At 44.4% G+C, this 23964-nt stretch overlaps 1 protein-coding gene across 1 annotated transcript; it reads right to left on the minus strand.

Annotated features, from left to right (window-relative positions):
- Positions 1–1805: 1805 nt before the first annotated feature.
- Positions 1806–23708, minus strand: Zcchc8 (zinc finger CCHC-type containing 8). Its single transcript, XM_070024792.1, has 14 exons — positions 23306–23708; positions 21714–21754; positions 19046–19120; positions 17465–17570; positions 16058–16135; positions 10875–10978; positions 10692–10757; positions 10070–10130; positions 9614–9756; positions 8971–9113; positions 8261–8382; positions 6133–6219; positions 5695–5812; positions 1806–3191 (listed from the first exon to the last, which is right to left on the minus strand). The coding sequence occupies exons 1-14, from the start codon at positions 23504–23506 to the stop codon at positions 2413–2415; spliced, it is 2124 nt and encodes a 707-aa protein (XP_069880893.1). The 5' UTR covers positions 23507–23708; the 3' UTR covers positions 1806–2412.
- Between the last annotated feature and the right edge of the window lie 256 nt (positions 23709–23964).

Genomic DNA, 23964 nt, shown 5'->3' on the forward strand with positions numbered 1-23964 from the left:
AATCTAGGTGATCAAGAAAAAAATTACCGTTATTATTTTTTTGTGATAGCATCTATGTACCCCAAGGTGGCTTCTAACTTCCAATTTTACTATCTCAGCCTCCTCAATGCTGGGTCTACAAGTATACACTACCATGGATAGCTCTAAGAAATAAATATCCTTTTGCCTAATAAGTTCAACTTTCACAGCCAAGCTTTTCCTATTTTTCTCTAGGGCTTGGGTGCTGTCTCTAAGCTATTTTACTCAAGGCTAGTGCTGTACCACTTTGAGCCACAGCTCCACTTCCAGTTTTCTAGTGGTTAATTGAAGATAAGTCGCATGGACTTTCCTGCTTGGGATGGCTTTGAATGGGATCCTCAAATCTCAGCCTTCTGAGTAGCTAAGATTATAGACATAAGCCACCAGCCCAGCTTCCTGTTCATTTTAATGTACATTTTGTCTATGTGATTCTACCTCTACTTTAGGAAGGTGCTCAAGGGTAATCTCCTTTCTGCAGTCTTTTTTTTTTTTTTTTTTTTTTTGGGTCCGGTCGTGGGGCCTGAACTCTGGGCATGGGTGCTGTCCCTCAGCTCTTCAGCTCAAGGCTAGCACTCTACCACTTGAGCCACAGCGCCACTTCCGGCTTTTTTCTTATGTGGTGCTGAGGAATTGAACCCAGGGCCTCAAGCATGCAAGGCAAGTGCTTTACCACTGAGCCACCTTCCCAGCCCCTCTGCAGTCTTTAAATTCCCTCCAAATGAATATAAGCCAGTGGTCCTGGGAATCTGAAGGCAGTTCTTGCTAAGTGATTCTCTCTCCCATTCTCCTACCATCCTTAAAGGGCCCAGTCACAGCCCTCCACATGGCCACCTGCTGGACAGAGTAGGAACTGAGGGGATCGCTCTGTCTTCCCACTGACATCCTTAATGGTAGTTTCTTTTTTTGTTTTGTGCCAGTACTAGCGTTTGAACTCAGGGCCTGGTCACTGTAACTTAGCCTTTTGCTCAAGAATAATGGTCTAGCACTTGAGCCATAGCTCCACCGATTCTGGCTTTTTGCTTGTTAGTTAGAGATAAAAGTCTCACTGACTTTCCTGCCTGAGCTGGCTTCAAACTTCGAGCCTTAGATCTCAGCCTCCTGAGTAGCTATCATTTTTGTACAAAGGCTAGCTGCTCGCCATTCATTTTTTTTTTCCAGATAATAATTTTTTTTTTTTTTTTTTTTTTTTGTCGGTCGTGGGGCTTGAACTCTGGGCCTGGGCGCTGTCCCTCAGCTCTTCAGCTCAAGGAGAGCACTCTACCACTTGAGCTACAGCGCCATTTCCGGTTTTCTGGTGGTTTACTGGAGATAGGAGTCTCACAGTCTCTCCTGCCCGGGCTGGCTTTGAACCGCGATCCTCAGATCTCAGCCTCCTGAGTAGCTAGGATTACAGGCGTGAGCCACCAGCGCCCGGCCCAAATAATTATTTTTAAGGTTGAAATGAACCAAAATGAACCCAGACTTGCAATTTCTTATGCTTCCTATGCTAGCATTAATTTTTTTTTTTCTGGTCGTGGGGCCTTAACTCTGGGCCTGGGCGCTGTCCCTCAGCTCTTCAGCTCAAGGCTAGCGCTCTACCACTCAGTCCCACTTCCGGCTTTTTCTGCTTATGTGGTGCTGAGGAATCGAACCCAGGGCCTCATGCATGCAAGGCAAGCACTCTACCACTGAGCCACCTTCTCAAACCACGCTAGCATTAATTTTTATAACCACATAATTTTCCCCCAATCTTTAGGTGATAATTTAACTGAGTCACTTTTTTTGCATGCAAAGCCTTAAATTATATATATATATGAAAACTAATTTATTAAACCTCTGTACACAAAGATGAACATACCTGTAGAGTAAGCTGACTTGAAGAATGAAGTTACAAAAACGTGTTATTAAAACTGACACATAAATCTTACAAAAATACCTTACATGGGATAAAGCTGCTCACCCCTGATTTGTTCTCATTTGGTTGGAGTTGAAATGTGAATTTAAAATGGTTAGAATTGTTTCTTTTAAAAACTGATATATTAAACTTCTATACAGGATCATTAGCAAAATGTAGAAAGCGAAAACAATGTACAAAAGACATATAAAAAACATCATTCTTGACAGACACAATCCCCAAGTCTTATAAAGGACAACAAAGTATCGCTAAAGCATCTCCTTATGGACAACCCCCAGGGTAGAGCTCAGCCAGGATAAAACACAGCAACTCCAGAGTGAGCTCTGTCTTTTCTTCTTTTAAAAAAAAGAGGCTTCACTGGAGACCACAATCAAGCCTTGGATAGATTCTTGAAGATGGGAGGGACAAATAGGAAACCAATTTTATCTGTCCACTTAATACTAAATAATAGCATACAAAGCTGTAGATCATTTCAGAGCTCTCACTGCTATGGCAGGCAGTTACTCAGAAGCCTTTTTGTTTTTCTGCTGATTTCGGGGGGAGTTCTTTAACAAGCTTCTTATCCTGAGATACATTCCAGTAGATTCCGCCATATTTTCAAATTCAAACGGTGTTATTCCAGTTGCAAACTTGCTCATGTCAGGTACAGGGCTGTGAGTTTTTGCAGGATGTGGGTTCCCGTGCAGGAGCTTCTGGCTGCCTCCGTTCCTCATGTCACAGTCTGACCTGACACTGCCATTACCGAGAAGGGCACCGCTGGAGTCGGTGTCCGCAGATTCTTCTTCCTTCTCACAGCTGGCGTCCACAGGTTCTTCCCCTTCCTTCTGACAAAGTAGCATGGCCTCAGAAACTGGGCTTGGGGGATGCTCAACCTCGGCTGTTTTTGTAGAGGAGTCAGGTCCCTGGGGTTCGTCCAGCACTGGCTTCACAGAGGCATTACCCTCAGGGGCAGCAAGGTCCAGCTCATTTGGAGCAGGTGATGAGGCCACTGAATTCCCAGTTAAAGGTGTGTCCACAGGAATATCCGAATCGCTATTGATGCTGTCCGCCTGCTCCAGAGCTGCCCAGATCCGCCTCTGCTGCTCTTCAAGTTCCTCCAGTGTCAGGGCGTCCTCATCCATGGCTGCAGACGCAGGCCGGGTCTGAGGCGAGTCACTGGGAGTCAGTGGTGGGGTGCCCTTGGGGAGTGGAGGTGTGAAGACAGGAGGCGTGCCAGGAGGCAATGGTGGCTGAAACCGAAAAGCTTCACTGCTCTGAGAACCATGTGGCATCTCCATATCTAGAATGAGAAAGTTGAAGAAATAATTTAGGTACCATAGCATCTGGCTTCACAAAAAAATCTTTGAACTTGGATATCCGGATTCAATGGCCAAAAAGAGAGGGGCAAAATGGTGGCTTTCTGATGCCACAACCATGATGTGATATCCTCAGGCTCCTGGGAAGATTGTGGGCAGGGACAGCACAGCACAGGAGCTTCTGTGCTGGGAATGTGATGAAAGCCTTGGCCAGCTACAGCCATGCTATGTTCAGGGTTTCAGACTGACATGTGATCACCACTTAGAGCACAGTTCTGTCTGGTGGGGATCCTGGGTGAACATAGGAGAAACTGGCTGGTGCCCGAGTTGGGAAAGAGGCTGAAGGAGAGGTGGCAGGAACATACCCTGAGGTCTTTCCCAATCTGTATCTCTGGTTATCTCCCACATGGGCCCGTCCAGCACATGTCTACAACCAAGTGTCTGTTCCTGAAAATCTGGACTTTTATCCTATTTCTGTTAGGACTTCACCCAGCACAGCTGCTCAGGCTTTCCTTTGTGCCAACACTAGTCTGTACTCAGCTTGCTGCCAGCAGTTAAAGCTGTGTCCATAGGAATAGCAGAGTCCTAAATCTTAGGTAATCACAAACACTGGCCTGCTAAATGTACAAGCAGGAGCCCACCAGGAAGAAGAATTAAGTGGATTGCAGAGGAGAGCATGAAGACAATAATTTCTTATGCAATCAGTATACTTGCTTTTCTGTTTTGTTTGGTCTGAGATAAGGTCTTGCTATACAGCCCAGGTTGGCTTAGAACTCATGATCCTCCTGCTGCCATCCCTCAAGAACTGACATTACAGGCGTGAATCATCATACATGCCCAGACTATTATCTGCTTTTCTCCCCCTAGTACTGGGGTTTGAACTCAGGACTTTGTGGTCACTTGGACTTTGTTGCTCAGTGCTCTACCACTTGACTTTTGTCTCCGGCCTGGTTTACTGCTGGTTATTTTAGAGGCTTATGGACTTTTCTGCCCATGCTGGTTTTGAGCCAAGATTTTCCATATCTCAGTCTCCCAAGTAGCTAGGATTACAGTGACACAGAGGTAGACATCTGGAAGATCTGGGTAAAAAGTTCACAAGATCCCCTCACGCCTATAATACTAGCTACTCAGGAGGCTGAGATCTGAGGATCAAGGCTCAAAGCCAGCCTGAGCAGGAAAGTCTGTGAGACTCTTATCTCCAATAAACCACTAGAAAACCGGAAGTGGCACTGTGGTTCACTCGGTAGAGCCCTTGCTTTGAGCTGAAGAGTGCAAGGACAATGCCCAAGCCCAGAGTTCAAGTCCCACGACCGACCAAAAAAAAAAAAAGTTCACAAGATCCCTATCTCAACCAATAGGTAAGTAAAGTGGCACACACCTGTCATCCAAGCTATGTGGGAGGCTGAGAATGGAAGGAAGTGGTTCCAGGTCAGTCCAGGCAGAAAATTTACCAAGACTGCATATTAATAGAGAAAGCTGTGTGTACTTGTCATCCCAGCTACAGTGAGAACCACAGACAGGAGGCGAACCATTCAAGCTGGCCTGGACAAAGAGCAAGATGCTATCTCAAAAATAACAAGAGCTGGGCTGGGAAGGTGGCTCAGTGGTAGAGTGCTTGCCTTGCATGCAAGAGGCCCTGGGTTTGATTCCTCAGCTCCACATAAGCAGGAAAAAGACAGAAGTGGTGCTGTGGCTTAAGTGGTAGGGCACTAGCCTAGAGCTGAGGGACAGCACCCAGTCCCAGAGTTCAGCCTCCAGGACCGACCAAAAAAAAAAACAAAAAACAAGAGCTGGGGCTGGGAAGGTGGCTCAGTGGTAGAGTGCTTGCCTTGTATGCATGAGGTCCTGGGTTCTATTTCTCAGCACTACATAAGCAGAAAAAGCCGGATGTGGCACTATGGCTCAAGTGGTAGAGTGCTAGCCTTGAGCAAAAGAAGCTCAGGGACAGTGCCCAGACCCTGAGTTCACGGTCTGGCAAAAATAAATAAATAATAATGAGCATAAAGGAACAGAGCTCAAGTGACAAGAGTGCCTAGCAAGCATGAAGCCCTGAGTTCAAATCCCAGTGCGCAAACAAAAAGCAAAACCCAGAAGTATCCAAACAGCTTAAAGCCAAGTTTCATTTAAAGAAAATATCACAATAAACATTAGAGTGATACAATAAACAAGGAAAAGGTATTTGGGTAGCTGTAAATTCATTTCACTTACAACATAAATCGTATGCTTCTAGTGAAAATTTCTACCAGAAAGTGACAATTAGGCTGCACCCACCCATGGGGCTGTGCCCCACAGGGCAGAAAGAAGTGGGAGGGGAGCTATGCTGGTTCATGAAAATTTCCAGCAGCAGAAGTGACAATTAGGCTGACTCAGTGTCTGGGTGGTGATGATGCTCTCACTCTGAAAATGGGAGGTTTGCCCTTCCTATGGATTCAAGAGCACACAGATGCATCTTGCCGTCTCAATGAGATCTAACGCAGAGAGACCTACCTGAGTCGAGATCCATATCAGCAGGGGAAGCCGCCAAGCTGCCTTCCTTCCTCTGCTTCTTGGGACTACTAGGGCTGGACTGAGACGAGGATCGCTTACTGCTAGACCTCATGCTTGGCTAAAGGAGTAACCAAACCCCAAACAAGTTATATAGAGCACACAGATAAATTCCAGCCTAAATCTAAATATGCTTAGCTTGCCTAGCATGTGAGAAGCCCTGGGTTTGACCCGTTGTACTCAAGAAAAAAAAAAAAACAACTATGATGTATAAAACAAGTCTGGAACCCAACCCTAGGTACCTACTGAGTTCACTATTAATCTTTTGTTCATCTTCATTTAAAAGACAAAGCAAGAAGGGGCAATAAAATGCTAATGACCTATAAAATCCCTAGGTATATGCCACAAGCCTTTAACACCATATTCTAAAAATCTATTTACCGATTGGAAGTTAGAAGTAAGGTAATTGGCAAATACATCCTTCTGTTGACATGCCTGCATTGGTATGGAACCAAATATCCTCCATTCCTAATGACAAAAGAGAAGGAAAAATATGTATGTGGAACATCATCTTTTGTTTTGTTTTTGCCAGTCGTGGGGCCTAAATTCTGGGCCTGGGCGCTGTCCTTCAGCTCTTCAGCTCAAGGCTAGCACTCTACCACTTGAGCCACAGTGCCACTTCCAGCTTTTTCTGCTTATATGCTGCTGAGGAATTGAACCCAGGGCCTCATGCATGCAAGGCAAGCGCTCTACCACTGAGCCGCCTTCCCAGCCCCTCATCTTTTGTATTTTTCCCAGAGGACATGAATTGGAGATTTCAGATTGCATTTTTTTTCTTTTTTTCTTTTTCTTTTTTTTTGGTGGTCGTGGAGCTTGAACTCTGGGCCTGGGTGCTTTCCCTGCGCTCTTCAGCTTAAGGCAAGTGCTCTACCACTTGAGCCACAGCACCACTTCTGGTTTTCTAGTGGTTTATTGGAGATAAGAGTATCACGAATTTTCCTGCCCTGGCTGGCTTTGAACCTCGATCCTAAGATCTCAGCCTCCTGAGTAGCTAAGATGACAGGTGTGAGCCACCAGCACCTTGCTCTACTTTTTTTTGTTGGTTGTGGGCCTTGAACTCAGGGCCTGAGCACTGTCCCAAAGCCTCTTTGTGCTCAAGGCTATGCTCTACCACTTGAGCCACAGCACCACTTCCAGTTTTTGAGTGGTTAATTGGAGATATGAGTCTCACTGGAGCTTTTCTGCCCAGGCTAGCTTTGAACTACGATCCTCATATCTTAGTCTCCTGAGTAGCTAGGATGACAGGCATGAGCCACTGGTCCCCAGCACATTTCTACTTCGTAAGCACCTTTTCCTTTAAGGAAAGCGTATGACATGGACTTTGGCTGGACTTCCCTGGCACTATTCTCGACCACCATGTGCCGTACTGCTTTCCTAACATGCTTCCACTGATTTTCTCATCCTTGTTCTTTCCCTTTCCAGAGTATAATAATATAAGGTTCAGGGTTTAAGTCAAAACCCCAAACTACGATTGGGACTTGCCGGTGTACATTTGCATTTCTAGTGCATACCTAGGGAATGCTGACAAAGACTATAATTAACCCATTTCCAGAAACACTGATGGTTTCTATCATGCAGTTTGGCCCTTAGTGAATTATACATTGTGGTAAGTGAAGTTCAAGTTAGTTATCTATTGACTAGACTGTGTGTGTGGGTGCGCGTCTGTGTGCACGACACACACACTCAAGCTGAGATATATAGCTTCTTCCATATAGCTCCTAAAAAACTAGGAATATAGCTTTTATTAAAACAACAAAACAGTTGACTAGAATTTTTTTTTTTTTTTTTGTGCTAGTCCTGGGCTTGAACTCAGGGCCTGGGTATTGTCCTTGAGCTTCTGTGCACAAGGCTAGTGCTCTACCACTTTAGTCACTGCTCCATTTCTGGCTTTTTTTTTTTTTTTTTTTGGGGGGTCCGATCGTGGGGCCTGAACTCTGGGCCTGGGCGCTGTCCCTCAGCTCTTCAGCTCAAGGCTAGCGCTCTACCACTTGAGCCACAGTGCCACTTCCAGCTTTTTTTTTTCTTTTTGCTTATGTGGTGCTGAGGAATCAAACCCAGGGCCTCATGCATGCAAGGCAAGCGCTCTACCACTGAGCCACCTTCCCAGCCCCAATTTCTGGCTTTTTTTGATGGTTAACTGGAGATTAGTCTCACAGTGTTTCCTGCCCGGGTTGGCTTTGATCTGCAATCCTCAGATCTTAGATTCCTGAGTAGCTAGGATTATAGGCATGAATCACCAGCACCCAGCTTAATTCCTAAATTTGAAAATTTAAGATAAAAAAAATATACAAAATGAGAAATTTATAGAAAAAGATAAGGAACAGCCAAAAGAGACAGGTTTATTATATACAGAAATTTACTTCCCAACTATCTATAGAACTTAATACTGCCTCAGAATCATCAAATTTACTTTTACATATAACATTAACTATTATGTAAGCTGTTGAGTAATCATTATAACATCACATTTCAGAAAAAAAAAACCTGGGACAACAAAAAATATACTTACATCTGGAATTCCTCTGGGAGTAGATATATTAAAACCTGGATAGTTTACCAATTTTGAGAGATCGTAAGTGACACTTTTATTCTGCTGCACTTCTCCAGCTTCTGTTTCCCCATCAGCATCATCTATTAGAAACCATCAACACTATTAATACTGGGCTAGAGAAGCAGTAGCTCAGATAAGCAACCTGGCCTAGCAAGCACAAGTTCCTGAGAAACAATCTCCTTATATGCATCATTTCTTTCTAGGGTAGAGGGCTAGGATAGGAACTCTGGAGCAGTGACTGTCTCCTGGCACTATAGATCTACCTCCATTCCCATTCCTGGGAAAGTTAAGAGCTCCAAGGACTAGCTAGAGAGTTCATACCCTGGCCTCGCTGGTCTCTGAGCAAGTCCAGACATCTATCTGATCATTCTTTGCTGAGACAAGGTCTTGCTAGTAGCCAAAGCTGGCCTAGAATTAGTGATCCTGCCTTGGCTTTCCAAGAGCTGAGATTATATAACATTCGTCCCTAATCTGGCTTACCCATCTGATAGTCTATGAACTCACTGAGGACTTAGTAAATGTCAAATAAAATCAATATAATAATTTTGGGGTTTTTTTTTGTGCCTTTTTTTAGTTAACTGAACACACATTAACCAGGCAGCCAGTCCTGTCACATTTTGCTGTGATCCTTTGAAGCTTACTTACCTAACCTAACTGACATACTATACCTTTGCCATCATAGAGTGCAAGCCCTGAATTCTCCAGTTCGGCCTCTTTGAGCCATCCAGGTGGGTATCCGAGCTGGCGCATCCGATAGATAAATGGAGGAAGACTCTTGTCTGTCACACCTAGTGCATCCTGAAGCTCCTCACTAAGTAAAAATTAAAAGTTATATTTGCACAAAAGCATCTAAACTTCTGGTATTTTGAAACATTTCAGTCCTATACTACATAGCATGGAGTATGGTGCCTAACCAGTGTGTAATTAAGGTTTCAGTAACAATTTTTGAATGAATTGATATAATGTGGACCTTGATAGGACACACTTACATTCTGATAATTATCCTGAAGAGATATGTCCTAATGCTAAGAAAAACTAGAAGGATATCTTAGCAAGGCGCCAGTGGCTCATACCTGTAATCCTAGCTACTTAGGAGTTGGAGATCTGAGGATCATGATTCAAAGCCATACTGGGCAGGAAAGTCTGTGAAACTCTTATTAAGTACCAAAAAGCTAGACAAAAGCTGTGGTTCAAGTGACAGAGTATGAGCTTTGAGCACAAAAGCTCACCTAGGCCCAGAGTTCAAGCCCCAAGACCAGAAAAATAACAAACAAACCCAAAACCAATATCCCATGGGAAAATAAGCGGTACCTAATAACTCCTGGTTTGAATCTTCCAAATCTTTCTTCCACTTCTTCTGCATGGTATCGCTGCTGAAAATTCTGATTATTTGTTTCTCCACAGGCATCCATGTATTCTTTTCTCTTTTCACTTATTCGAGCAGCATTTCGAGGCTAAGTCACAATGATGTGTGAAAAGAATGGTATCAAGCAATTGAGAAAGATTTCAGAAATTAAGTTACTTTTCTCAGGTAAAACATTCTTTTCGTTTTAATGCACAAAATAAGCATGAAAGAGGGTAGTTTTGAAAAGGAAAAAGTAATTTAAATCTAATGTCTTAAAACATAAACTTAAAAATATTTCAAATATTTAAAGTACAACATAAAAAGTCACACAGGAATGTTTTTGCATCCCAGAATGCTATAAATGTATAAAACAGATCAACAAGCACTGTTCAAAGACATTGTTTTATGTGAGAAAAATTTACCATTGGGCAATCTTTCATTTGATGCTCTTCTGAACCACAATTGAAACAGTGAGGCTTTGGCCTATTTGGTCAGAAAAAGAGATTTTCATAATGTAAATGTAAACATAAAAGTGAATCAATACAATTCTAGAGGACAGCAAAACATCAGAGACAAGAAAGCAAGTGGCTCCCAGATCACCATAATCTGCAGCAATGAGTACACTGGCTCTTGGACTCAGTTATTTAAACATCAGCACTATGCAGTCTTATAACCAAGAATCATTCTGTTCCTTACACATCCGTTGCCTCTTGAGATTTTTTTTTTTTTGGTGGTGAATAATAGAAGAAAAAGCAAACATCATCATGTTACCTTTAGTTAACATGGAAAGAAGGTAGTTGGTTGTAAGACGGCAATCATTGATAGCAATTTCTCTCCACCCTCCCAGGAATATTAAGCATCAACCAATGAATTCCAAGGAACAGATAATCAATTTAAGCATATAATACGTTGAGATGTTAGAATTCTAGCTCAAGCTGCAATTTACGTTATATTAAAACCAGCAATAAAGAATATTAACTTTTCAAGTCAAAAAAGTTGGTGTTTTGGATACTGAAAAAAAGAATAAAGTGACTCCCCACAAACCTTTTTGCCTTTACTTGTATTTCTTGCCCTTCTAGAGAAACAATGTGGCTGAAGACTTGCTGGTACCTTTAGTGAATTTTATTAAGGAATAGTTATCATGCTCTGCAAAATTTGGTAAACTTTTTAAAAGGTGAACTTTAGTGGCAAGATGCATAAAAGATCTTCATTCACTATGTAGGATACTTGGGTATTTCCCATCCTTCGGTAAGCTGAGGATTTTCATTTAGTAGCGGTTGCCCCAATTTATCAAGGCAAAAATTAGTAAAATACAGGACACTTCCTACAACCTGCAGAAAACAAGTCAAAAAATATTTCTATTTAAGCAGAAAAAAAAAAAGACATTAAGAATGTAAGACTAAGATTACCTGCTTTAAATAATTTACTTTGAGTGAAGTTATTGGAAACAACTCCTTAGTTACAGGAGCCAGATTTTGAGTGTGAGTAGAAAGTACAGCTGAACTTTTCCTCTTTATCGGATCATTGTTCTCAAGTGTACTCTTTCAAGCAAACAAACAAACACACAAAAAAAAACCAAAACCTTAACTCTCATGTATCATTCCAGTGTCCATTTTTTTGCAGCAAGACCACCTCAGGTCCTGTATTTATTGTTTCCATTTCTTTTGTTTCCATTCACTCTTTTCCAAATTTTGGGAGACTTTCATATAGACAAGATGTGAATATTCATGCACCCTTCACTTGGATCTAGCAATTATTTACTAATAAGTTGATATTTTCTAAGCATGCTTCCCTACGCACATGCACACACTTAGCCAACTAGAAGTCAGTTGTAGATATTGTGACACTTCATCTCTAAATGCTTCAGGATGAGTCTTCTAAGAGTTAGAATCTTCTACAAACATGATACCATGGTTACACATAAACTCATTCACTTACCACTTGTCACATTTTCTTTATTTTATTTTATTTTATTTTTTTTATTCCGGTTGTGGGGCCTGAACTCTGGGCCTGAGCACTGTCCCTCAGCTCTTCAGCTCAAGGCCAGTGCTCTACCACTTGAGCCACAGCGCCACTTCCGGCTTTTTTCTTTTTGCTTATGTGGTGCTGAGGAATCGAACCCAGGGCCTCAGGCATGCAAGGCAAGCGCTCTACCACTGAGCCAACTTCCCAGCCCCACTTGTCACATTTTCTTATCTTTAAGTAGTTGTACAAAAGAGTTGCCATTCAACAAAGCAATTTATGGAAACAGTGTATCCTGATCAAAGTCATTCCTTTTCAACATTCTCACCCACCCATCCCAATCCACTGTCCCTCACTTAATTTTTGTTTTTGTTTTTTTGTTTTTTTTTTTTGGGTCCGGTCGTGGGGCCTGAACTCTGGGCCTGGGCGCTGTCCCTCAGCTCTTCAGCTCAAGGCTAGTGCTCTACCACTTGAGCCACAGCGCCACTTCCGGCTTTTTTCATTTTGCTTATGTGGTGCTGAGGAATCGAACCCAGGGCCTCAGGCATGCAAGGCAAGCGCTGTACCACTGAGCCACCTTCCCAGCCCACCCTCACTTAATTTTTATGTACTGAATTTTTTTCTTTTTTCCATTTAACAAGGCAACTTGATCTGTGTCATCCCTTCAATATCCTCACTTGTCACATTTCTATTTAAAAACCCTCAAATAGCTTCTCAACTTCTTTGGAGTTAATCCAAATCATTACAGCCTATAAGGCAACGTTAGGATTTAGATCCTTTGCTCTGAAATTCCAAGGCCTGGTGTGGAACCCTGCTTGTGCCACTTGCCCACTGGCAAGTCACGTGGCTTTCATGTTTCCCTCCCTGTAAAATGGCAGAACAGCAAAAGTACCTCCATGAGTAACAGCTGAAAGGGAATATAACTCATAGATGAGTACCAGAAAGCAACCTGACCACTGGCTTCTGCCTTTGAGGCTCTACTTCCTTTTTTTTTTTTCCTTATGTTTGATGCTGGTTTTGGGGCTTGAACTCTGGGCATGGAAGCTGTCCCTGAGCTTTTGTGCTCAATGCTAACACTCTACGACTTGAGCCACAATTCTACTTCAGGCTTTTTTGGCATTTAATTGAAAATAAAAGAGTGCCATGTGGTTGGGAATGTGACTTAGTGATAGAGTGCTTACCTAGCTTACATTAAGCCCTGGGTTTGATTCCTCAGAACTACATAAACAAAAAAGCCAAAAGTAGTGCTGTGGCTCAATTTAGCCTTGAGCAAAACGAAGCTAAGGGACAGTACCCAGGTCCTGAGTTCAAGCCCCCAGAACGGGCAAAAGAAAAAAAAAAGTCTCAGGCTGGCTTCAAACCATGATCCTCAGATCTCAGCTTGGATTACAGGTGTAAGCCACCAGTACCTCGCTCCACTTCCTTTTTCTACTTCCAAAGAATTCTTCAAGCAAACTATTGTCTTGTTCACTATTTCAATGCATTCAGGTCTTAGCTGAGAGGTTATCTCCAGCCATTCAATATACAAACCACCGACTCACACACAGTTCATCACTCATTTCCTACTTACTTATTCTTTTCTTGAGAGCACTGCCTTCTCCCATTAAAATGTAATTCAATGAGAGGTAGGACTCTGCCTTTTGTTTTTTTCATTGCCTAGAACCTAGGATAGTCCTTGGCAAAAAATACTTGTTTTAAGACTAAATTAATAAATATACAAAATTCTCAATTTCTAAGCTTTAAATCCTAGAACCCTGGAACCCTGAAGTTGAAAAGTTATCTAGTTCAATTTAAATAGATATAGATGTAGATATATGTACTTTGAACTCAGGGCCTTGACTCTGTCCCTGAGCCTCTCTGTGCTCAAGGTTAGTGCTCTACCACTTGAGCCACAGTGCCACTTCTGGCTTCTTTTGTTTATGTGGTGCTGAGGAATTGAACCCAGGCTTCATGCATGCTAGGCAAGCACTCTACCACTACACTACATTCCCAGTCCAGGAATTCTTTTTTTTTTTCCCCCCCTGGTTGTAGAGCCTGAACTCTGGGCCTGGGTGCTGTCCCTCAGCTCTTCAGAGCTCAAGGTTAGCGCTCTATCACTACAGCCATAGCACCACTTCTGGCTTTTTCTTTTCTTTTTCTTTGGGGGGGGGGGAGGTCCGGGTCGTGGGGCCTGAACTCTGGGCCTGGGCGCTGTCCCTCAGCTCTTCAGCTCAAGGCTAGCGCTCTACCACTTGAGCCACAGCACCACTTCCGGCTTTTTTCTTTTGTTGCTTATGTGGTGCTGAGGAATCAAACCCAGGGCCTCATGTATGCAAGGCAAGCGCTCTACCACTGAGCCACTTTCCCAGCCCAGGAATTCTTTTTTTTTTTTTTTTTTTTTTTGGGTCCGGTCGTGGGGCCTGAACTCTGGGCCTGGGCGCTGTCCCTCAGCTCTTCTGCTCAAGGCTAGCGCTCTACCACTTGAGCCATAGCGCCACTTCCGGCTTTTTTCTTTTTGCTTATGTGGTGCTGAGGAATCGAACCCAGAGCCTCGGGCATGCAAGGCAAGCGCTCTACCACTGAGCCACCTTCCCAGCCCCTCTTCTGGTTTTTTCTGCTTTATGTGGTACTGAGGAATCAAACCTAGGGCCTCATGCAAGGCAAGCACTCTACCACTGAGCCACTTTCCCAGCCCAGGAATTCTTTATTAAGATGAAATGTACCAATTTGTTTTCCACATGTCAGATTTTTTTTCCCCTGGTGGTGGGGATTGAACCCATGGCCTCATGCATGCTAGGCTAATGCTCAGCCACAGTATCACAGCCTAGCCTAGTTATCTAAATAATTCACTGAAAAATACCTTGTAATTTGATTCCCTGAGCATCTTTTGCTCAAGGATAGTTCTTTACCACTTGAGCCACAGCTCCATTTCTGGCATTTTTGGTAGTTCATTGGATATAAGAGTCTCACAAGACTTTCTTCCCTGGGTTGACTTCAAACTGATGTTCAGATCTCAGTCTCCTGAGTAGCCAGGATTATAGGTGCTAGCCATCAACACCTGGTTATACCACTTTTTTGGGGGGGAGCGGGAGAGGGGTTAGAGTCTTTGGGCTTACACTCAAGGCCTGGGCACTGTCCCTGAGCTCTTTTGCTCAAGGCTAGCACACTATTACTTTAAGCCACAGCACCATTTCTGGTTTTCTGGTGGTTAACTGGAGACAAGAATCTCAGACTTTCCTAACCAGACTGGCTTTGAACTCTGATCCTCAGATTTCAGCTTCCTAAGCGGCTAGGATTACAGGTGTGAGCCACCAGTGCCTGTCTATATCACTTTTTTTTTTTGGGGGGGGGAGGGGGTCTGGTCATGGGGCCTGAATTCTGGGCCTGGGTGCTGTCCCTCAGCTCTTCAGCTCAAGGCTAGCGCTCTACCACTTGAGCCACAGCGCCACTTCTGGCTTTTTTCTTTTTGCTTATGTGGTACTGAAGAATAGAACCCAGGGCCTCAGGCATGCAAGGCAAGCGCTCTACCACTGAGCCACCTTCCCAGCCCTATATCACTTTTTAAAAAACATTTAAGCTGCAAAAATCATACCACTAAATTGTATGGGTACTAATAAACTTTGCATTTTTTACCCCCCCCCCCCAGTTGATTCTATCAACATTTAAAATTTCAGACTTGTCATTTATCCTATAATCCCTTTCAGTTTCATCTATTTGTAAGTTTTATATCTTTAGTCAAGTTCTTGAAGATAAACACAGGAGGATGATTAGGGCAAAAACAAACTTCCAAAGAATGTCTAGGGGGCTCCCAAGTTATGATACAATAGATACTAAAAAGTTAATGAGAATATCTGAAGGATGAAATCTACACTTTTTATTTTTGCCAGTCCTGTGGCTTGAACTCAGGGCCTGGGCACTATCCTTGAGCTTCTTTTGCTCAAGACTAGGACTCTACCACTTGAGCCATAGTGCCACTTCCAGCTTTTATTGTTTATGTGGTACTGAAGAATCAAACCAGGGCTTCGTGCATACTGGGCAAGCACTCTACTGCTAATCCACATTCTCAGCCCAAAGACTACAATATAACAAAAGAACAAGCTGGGCGCCAGTGGCTCGATCCTATAATCCTAGCTACTCAGGAGCCACTTTCCTGCCCAGGCTGGCTTTGAACCTTGATCCTCAGATCTTAGCCAGCCTGGGCAGGAAAGTCCAATAAACCACTGGAAAACCTGAAGTGTCGCTGTGGCTCAAGCAGTAGAGAGCTTGCCTTGAGCTGAAGAGCGCAGGGACAGCACCCATGCCCAGAGTTCAAGCCCTACAACAAACCAAAACAACAACAACAACAACAACAACAACAACAACAACACTGTGATCATATGAAGACAAATAACTATAACCACTTTAAATGTCACCCAATGAACAAAAGATAGGAATTATTCATCTGCAGAACCCAAAATGTTCAAACTTACACTAAAAGCTTCCTTGTTGCTTTTAATAGTACAGGATTGTTCAACTTTATGGTCCTCTTCTAACATAATACTGGATGGCTAAGAAAAAGAGAAACATGTTACAAGGGAAACTTTAAATCTGCAACCTTAGGTATTTGAATGCACTTATTCTCCCCACCCTCCAACTTCTCTTTTAGTTACTCAATTTAAAAAAGATACATATGATAGGGTGGTACAGTAGCTCACATTTACAACTGTCACCTACTTGGGGGACACTGGGTAGACTATGATTTGAGACTAACCCAGGCAAAAAGTTAAGAGATCTGAGGATCATGGTTCAAAGCCAGTTCAGGAAGACAAGTCCACAGACTCTTTTTTTTTTTTTTTGTCGGCCGTGGGGCTTGAACTCTGGGCATGGGCGCTGTCCCTCAGCTCTTCAGCTCAAGGTGAGCGCTCTACTACTTGAGCTACAGCGCCACTTCCGGTTGTCTGGTGGTTTATTGGAGATCGGAGTCTCACGGTCTCTCCTGCCCGGGCTGGCTTTGAACCGCGATCCTCAGATCTCAGGCTCCTGAGTAGCTAGGATTACAGGCGTGAGCCACCAGCGCCCGGCTAAGTCCACAGACTCTTATATCCAATTAAATAGAAAAAAGCTGGAAGTGGAGGTGTAGCTCAAGTGGTAAAGTGCCTTTGTTGAGTGGGAAAACTAAGCAAGAATGCAGGGCCAGGGCTGGGAAGGTGGCTCAGTGGCAGAGTGCTTGCCTTGCATGCCAGAGGCCCTGGGTTCGATTCCTCATCACCACATAAGCAAAAAAGAAAAAGACGGAAGTGGTGCTGTGGCTTAAGTGGTAGAGCACTAGCCTTGAGCTGAAGAGCTGAGAGACAGCACCCAAGCCCGGAGTTCAGGCCCCATAACTGGAACCCCCCCTCAAAAAAAAAAAAAAAAAAGAGAATGCAGAGCCAAGTTCAAGATTCAGTACCAGCACAACAGAACAAAACAGAACAAAAAACAAAGCTAAGTGGGTACATCAGTTAGACTTCAAAGAAGAAAAGCCAGTAGAAAGATGGGAGCTAACAGACAATTCTTCACAAATATTCTGGTTTTCATTTAAGAAATTCCCTGTAGCCTACCAATTGGCTGTGAAAAGCATAACCTAATAATTTGAAAGTCTGTTAAGCCGGGCGCTGGTGGCTCATGCCTGTAATCCTAGCTACTCAGGAGGCTGAGATCTGAGGATCACAGTTCAAAGCTAGCCCAGGCAGGAAACTCCGTGAGACACTTATCTCCAGTAAACCACTAGAAAACTGGAAGTGGTGCTGTGGTTCAAGCGGTAGAGCGCTCGCCTTGAGCTGAAGAGAGCAGGGACAGCGCCCAAGCCCAGAATTCAAGCCCCTTGACCGACCGGAAAAAAAAAAAAAAAGAAATACCTGAGGCAAAAGAGAAAAGGAAGTCTTTTCCACATCATTTTTTTGTTGTTCCTCAAATCTTTTTACTAAACTTGATACAAATTCCTCTATTTCTGGATGATATTGCCTGCATAAGAGGACAAAATAGACAAAAAGATCAGGACCTAGAGAAAACAAATAGATTATCTAATGTAGCTATGTCTCAATTTTGTTACTTTACTTTTCAAAGGTTTATTTAACCACTATCTCTTTGAACACTCAGGAACCTACTTCTTAGGGAAAAAATATACATTGTTGCCAAGTTTACAAAATGATTATCATAACAAGGTGCTTAACACTAAACAGTTGCCAGTTGTGTGAAGAATAAATAGGCACAGGTTGCTCACACCTGTAGTCCTAGCTACTCAGGAGGGTGAGATCTGAGGATCATGGTTCAAAGCCAGCCCGTGCAGAAAAGTCCATGAGACTCTTATTTCCAATAAACCACTAGAAAACTGGAAGAGGCGCTGTGGCTCAAGAGGTAGAGCGCTTGCCTTGAGCTGAAGAGCACAGGGACTGTACCCAGGCTCAGAGTTCAAGCCCCACGACCGACCCAAAAAAAAAAAAAAAAAAAGAACTTTCTAAGAAATGGAAAACACAAGAAAAACAAAACAAAATTTACCCCCCCACCAAATCTCTATAGTGTACTTTTTTTGGGGGGGGGTTGAGGGTTGGGCGCTGTGGAGCTTGAACTCAAGGGTCTTGGTGTTGTCCCAGAGCTTTTTTGCTCAAGGCTAGCAATCTACCACTTTGAGCCACAGTGTCGCTTCTGGTTTTCTGGTAGTTAACTGTAGATAAAGAGTTTCATGGGCTTCCTGCCCAGGTTGGTTTCCAACCATGATCATCAGATCCCAGCCTCCTGAATAGCTAGAATTACAGGTGTGAGACACTAGTGCCCAGCTAGTATTCTTTCTGTAGACAGACCATCAGGCCAAGGGTCACAGGACTCAAATCCTTTGCTGTGTGTGCCTTCAAGGAAGTTATAAATGAGTCCAGGTTGGTTTTTTTTTTTTTTTCTTCTAGTCCTGGGGCTTGAACTCTAGTCCTGGGCCCTGTCCCTGAGCTTCTTTTGCTCAAGGCTAGCATTCTATCATTTGAGCCACAGACAGCGCCACTTTTGGCTTTTTCTGTGTATTTGGTGCTGAGGAATTGAACCCAGGGTTTCATGCATGATAGGCAAGCACTCTACCACTCAGCCACATTCCCAGCCCTGGGCCCAGGTTTTATTATACAGCAATTAGGCAGCTGTCTCCCACTCTGCTTCCTTTCCACAGACTTGATGAGCTATCAGGTCTTTTCTTGCTCTAGCATTGTAATATTTCTACAGACAACATGACAGGAGAACACTGCAGAAATGAGCATGTCAGGAGCTGCAGTAGATACCATTTCTACTGTCAAAAGCCAACTGTGGCCAGCATCTTCCTACAGCAGCATTAATATCCAGCATCCCCCTTGTCAGGGAGCAATTTATATAAATACAAACGAAAACGGTTTATTTACAGAAGAAGATGTTTCACAAACACATTAACTCATTATATTTAAGAAAGGGAAAAAATTACTTACTTTGAAATAGTATTGTTCATAAATAGAATTTGTAATAAAGGTCCATCTAACTTAGGGTTGTTCACCAGTATTCCACTGTAACAGAAGTTAAAATACATCCTTAGAAGATATTTAACTCAAACATTTGTGTTTGTAATATATGTCATACGCATACAACTTTTTTGTTTTGTTTTGTTTTCTTTTTGTGGGTCATGTGGCTTGAACTCTGGGCCTGGGCGCTGTCCCTGCGCTCTTCAGCGCAGGCCAGCGCTCTACCACTTGAGCTACAGCACCACTTCCGGTTTTCTAGTGGTTTATTGGAGATAAGAGTTTCACAGATTTTCCTGCCCGGGCTGGCTTTGAACCGACGGACACAACTTTTATAGTTTGTTTATATGTTGTTTTGTGCTGGTCCTGAGGCTTGAACTCATGGTCTGGAAAGCTGTCCCTCAGCTTTTTTTGCTCAAGGCTGAGAAGATAACTATTCATGGACTTTCCTGACTGGGCTAGCTTTTAACAGTGATGTTTAGTTCTCAGTCTCCTGAACAGTTAGGATTAAATAAGAGTCACTGGCATCTGGCTAGATACTTTATTTTAAAATTGGGGTAGGTTCTTCCTATGTTGTTTAAGCTGGCCAAACTCAAAATCCCTATGACTTAGCCTCCTGAGTGCTAGAATTATACAGACACATGCCACCATATCCAGTTAACTTTTATCTCATTAATTTTTCTTGCTGTTGTCCTTTTTTTTTTTTTTTTTTTTTGCCGGTCATGGGGCATGAACTCTGGGTCTGGGCGCTGTCCCTCAGCTCTTCAGCTCAAGGCTAGAGCTCTACCACTTGAGCCACAGCACCACTTCTGGCTTTTTCTGTTTATGTGGTGCTGAGGAATGGAACCCAGGGCCTCATTGCTTGCAAGGCATGTACTCTACCACTGAGCCACCTTCCCAGCCCCTCTTGCTGTTGTCTTAAAAGCAGCACTGGGTGTAAAGGGAGACACAGAAATGGAGGGGCAAAAGGTGAACAAGTGTAGCAATGGTACTCACTAGACATTATGTTGAAAATGAACTATACAACATGTGGGTGGGCGATGGGAGGGGAAAAATGGGAGGAGGGAAAAAATGGGAGAGCAAGGGAAGAGGTGATACTGTCCAAAAAGAAATGTACTCCTGGGGCTGGGAAGGTGGCTAAGTGGTAAAGCGCTTGCCTTGCATGCATGAGGCTCTGGGTTCGATTCCTCAGCACCACATAAGCAAAAAAGAAAAAAGCCGGAAGTGGCGCTGTGGCTCAAGTGGTAGAGCGCTAGCCTTGAGCTGAAGAGCTGAGGGACAGCGCCCAGGCCCAAAGTTCAGGCCCCATGACCGGACCCCCCCCCCCAAAAAAAAAAAAAGAAAAGAAAAGAAAAAAGAAATGTACTCCTGCTGGGTGTCGGCGGCTCACACCTGTAATCCTAGCTGCTCAGGAGGCTGAGATCTGAGGATTGCAGTTCAAAGCCAGCCGAGGCAGGAAAGTCCATGAGACTCTTATCCTCAATAAACCACCAGAAAACCGGAAGTGGCACTGTGGCTCAAGTGGTAGGGTACTAGCCTTGAGCTGAAGAGCTGAGGGACAGCACCCAGGCCCAGAGTTCAAGCCCATGACCGACAAAACAACAACAACGAAAGAAATGTATTCTTTACCTGACTTACGTAGCTAACTTCTCTATATGTCACTTTTATAATACCAACAACAACAACAAAAAAAAAATAGAGGGTTTTGCACTTGCTAGGCAGATGTTGTAAGACTCTTCTCCAGCAAAAAGCCAAAAGTGGAGGTGTGGCTCAAGTGGCAGAACTCCAGCCTTGACTCAGTGGTAGAGTGCTTGCCTTGCATATATAAGGCCCTGGGTTTGATTCCTCAGCACCACATAAGCACAGAAAGCTGGAAGTGGCACTGTGACTCAAGTGATAGAGCGCTAACCTTGAGCTGAAGAGCTCAGGGACAGCGCCCAGGCCTAGAGTTCAAGGCCCACAACTGACCAAAAAAAAAAAAAAAGAACTCCAGCCTTGGGCTTTAAAAAAGCTAAGCTCTTAAAGAAGTTAAGGTTCTAGGTGTAAGCCTCAGTACTGACACACAAAAAGTGTAAACGCGCGTTCAGTTAGCTAGAGTCATACTATAAAGTTAACTTTAAGTTCCTAGAGTTCTTTGTTGAATAGAAAGTTCAGAACTTACCACTTCTGAACATGTAGTTAAGATTTTGCAGATAAGTCAGTCACTAAAAGTTTAATGTACTTAAGAGAATTCAGATTTAACACCCACAAACCAAGAATAAAAGACTAACACTCTGATTTCTTCAGAATACACAGAATAAATAATAATGATACCAACAGGGCTGAGAAGGTGGCTCAGTGGTAGAGCACTTGCCTTGCATGCCTGAGGCCCTGGGTTCAATTCCTCAGCACCACAGAAGCAAAAAGAAAAAAAGCCGGAAGTGGCGCTGTGGCTCTGGTGGTAGAGCGCTAGCCTTGAGCTGAAGAGCTGAGGGATAGTGCCCAGGCCCAGAGTTCAGGCCCCACACGACCAGACCCAAAAAAAACCAAAACAAAACAAATAATGGTACCAACATGACTATTTTACAAAGAAATTGTGATTAACTATTAATACCTAGAGAATAACAAGGGCAAACTATGGTGTCATTTCAAGATTTCATACCTGGGTAGAGTCAGAATGTTCAATTTTCTTTTAAGTTCTTGATGTTATTACTTGTTAAGGAACATTACCCTCTTAAACAGTCATGCACACAATAAAATTCAACCACTCCAACTCTCACAGCTATTAGAATTGTTGTTTTTTTTTTTTTTTTTTTGTCGGTCGTGGGCTTGAACTCTGGGCCTGGGCGCTGTCCCTCAGCTCTTCAGCTCAAGGCGAGTGCTCTACCACTTGAGCTACAGTGCCACTTCCGGTTTTCTGGTGGTTTATTGGAGATAGGAGTCTCACAGTCTCTCCTGCCCGGGCTGGCTTTGAACCGAGATCCTCAGATCTCAGCCTCCTGAGTAGGTAGGATTACAGGTGTGAGCCACCAGCGCCCGGCTAGAATTGTTATAAACATAAAAGATCCACAAATGTTTTGAGGGCAATATACTCACTGAGAACCTGTTCTGTTGCTAAAAACCAAAATACAGAATTTGTCACTTTTAACATATATGCTAAGACACGATTCTAAAGTTCTAAAGTCTCTAACAGATCAAACCAAAATGTTATCCAAATAACAGTGTCCTTGGTAGAAATTTACACTAATTCAGAAAACTTCCACAGGAAAGCATCGTGGTATGTAATAAAGTAAATACAGAATAAACTACTGTGAATGATCAAAGAATCTAGAGTGGAAATCTATGAATGCGTCACTGTATGATACTTCCAACTTTTCCGTATTTTGAAAAACTTCATAGTAGAATGTCGGGGAAAGCAGTATCATTACAACAACAACAACAAAACCAGACTTCAAAAACCTTAAGGGCTGAGGCACGGTTCAGGTGGTAAAGCTCCTGCTGAGCAATTACAAGGACCTGAGAACTGAGTTCAAACCCCACTAAGCAAACCACACAGATGCACCGAAAACCCAACCCGCCTTTGTCAGCACATACACTAAAATTGGAACGATACAACGGTTCGCCTGCACAAGGACGACACGTAAACTTGTGAAGCGTTCCCTACGAAATCTGCTAAACCAGGCACCGAAGGCCAAACGGAAACGTATTTGGCGCGTTTTTCCCAACGCACGGTAATGCTACTTAGCTCCGAGGGGCAGCACTCTCCAACAAACCCTGGCTACTCACACGGTGAACCTCTACTTTTCTGCATGTCCACCCCCCCCCCCTCGCCAAGACCCGCCGGGACTCTGATCCCAGGACCCGCATCTCAGCCCGGTGACCGGGTTCTAAGTACCAGGTTATCTCCCAAGCCACCTTCCGACCAACTGGAACATCAAATGATCCAGAGAGCCCCGAGGTCTCACGGAAGCGAGCGAGCGGGCTGGGGATCCGCTACCCGGCAAACAGTCGTGCAATTCACGATCACCCCGAGTGCCGGCGCGCAGCGGGGTCGGAGCCGCGGCGAGGCGCGCGGGACAGCCGCCGGCCCAGGCCGGCCCGAGGCCGCGGCGCGGGCGACGCGCGGCGCCCGGCCCGCCGCCGCCGCCCCCGGAGGAACTGCGTGGAGTTCTGGCCTCCGGAATTCCCGCCGCGCCCCCGCCGGCCCCCGCCCGGCCCCCGCAGGCCCGTGACAGCCCACCGGGCCGGAAGGATATTCTCGGCGCGGAGTCGCTCGATGGTCTCCTCGCACTGCCGGAGCCGCTCCCGCAGCGCCGCGTCGCCCACCCCGTGCTCGTCCTCCACGTCGCCATCGTCCTCCTTGAAGCGGGTGTGAACCGGCTTGGGAGTCGACTCCTTCTGAGGGTCAAATGCCTCGAACAGCTCTAGGTCGCCGAAATCCACCTCCGCCGCCATCTTGAGTGGTGGAAAAGGTTGGAGAAGCGGCGGAGCTGGCCACCCGGGGCTCGGGGCGAAGGTATTAGGGCGGTTCCGCTCTCCGGCCTAGCTTACCTCTGCGTTGGCTTTTCTCTCAACGCAGGCCGCCAAAGCCGTACAAGGGGCGGGGCCGGTCCCGGGAGACTACAACTCCCAGAATGCAACGGCGCCCCTCCATGACCACTACCACAGAGTTTGGCGGGGAGCGCAGGCATGCTGGGACCTGTAGTTTCTAGGCCACTGTTACCTCATTGTGGGCATTGTATACTGGGCTTGATGCTGAAGAAAGCGGGTCTGGATCAGAATGAGTTAGGACAATATGAGTTGTCAATATGGCATCTAAGACTTGAGCGAGCCACCATGCATGGCTGATCAGATTATGAGTGCTCGCCAAATGCCAGGTTTGCCACAGACTACGTTATAGTGATCTTAGACAA

Source organism: Dipodomys merriami, unplaced genomic scaffold (genome assembly GCF_024711535.1).
Source record: "Dipodomys merriami isolate MVZ:Mamm:240054 unplaced genomic scaffold, mDipMer1.0.p SCAF_163, whole genome shotgun sequence".
In the NCBI taxonomy this organism is placed as follows: domain Eukaryota; kingdom Metazoa; phylum Chordata; class Mammalia; order Rodentia; family Heteromyidae; genus Dipodomys; species Dipodomys merriami.

Coding starts and splice junctions, on each gene's coding strand:
- Zcchc8 (XM_070024792.1), bottom strand. CDS start 23,506: ATGGCGGCGGAGGTGGATTTCGGCGACCTAGAGCTGTTCGAGGCATTT. Junction 16,136..17,464: donor CCTTTTCTCTTTTGCCTCAG/GTATTTCTTTTT, acceptor TCTTTTTCTTAG/CCATCCAGTATTATGTTAGA. Junction 3,192..5,694: donor TGATATGGATCTCGACTCAG/GTAGGTCTCTCT, acceptor TTCTCATTCTAG/ATATGGAGATGCCACATGGT.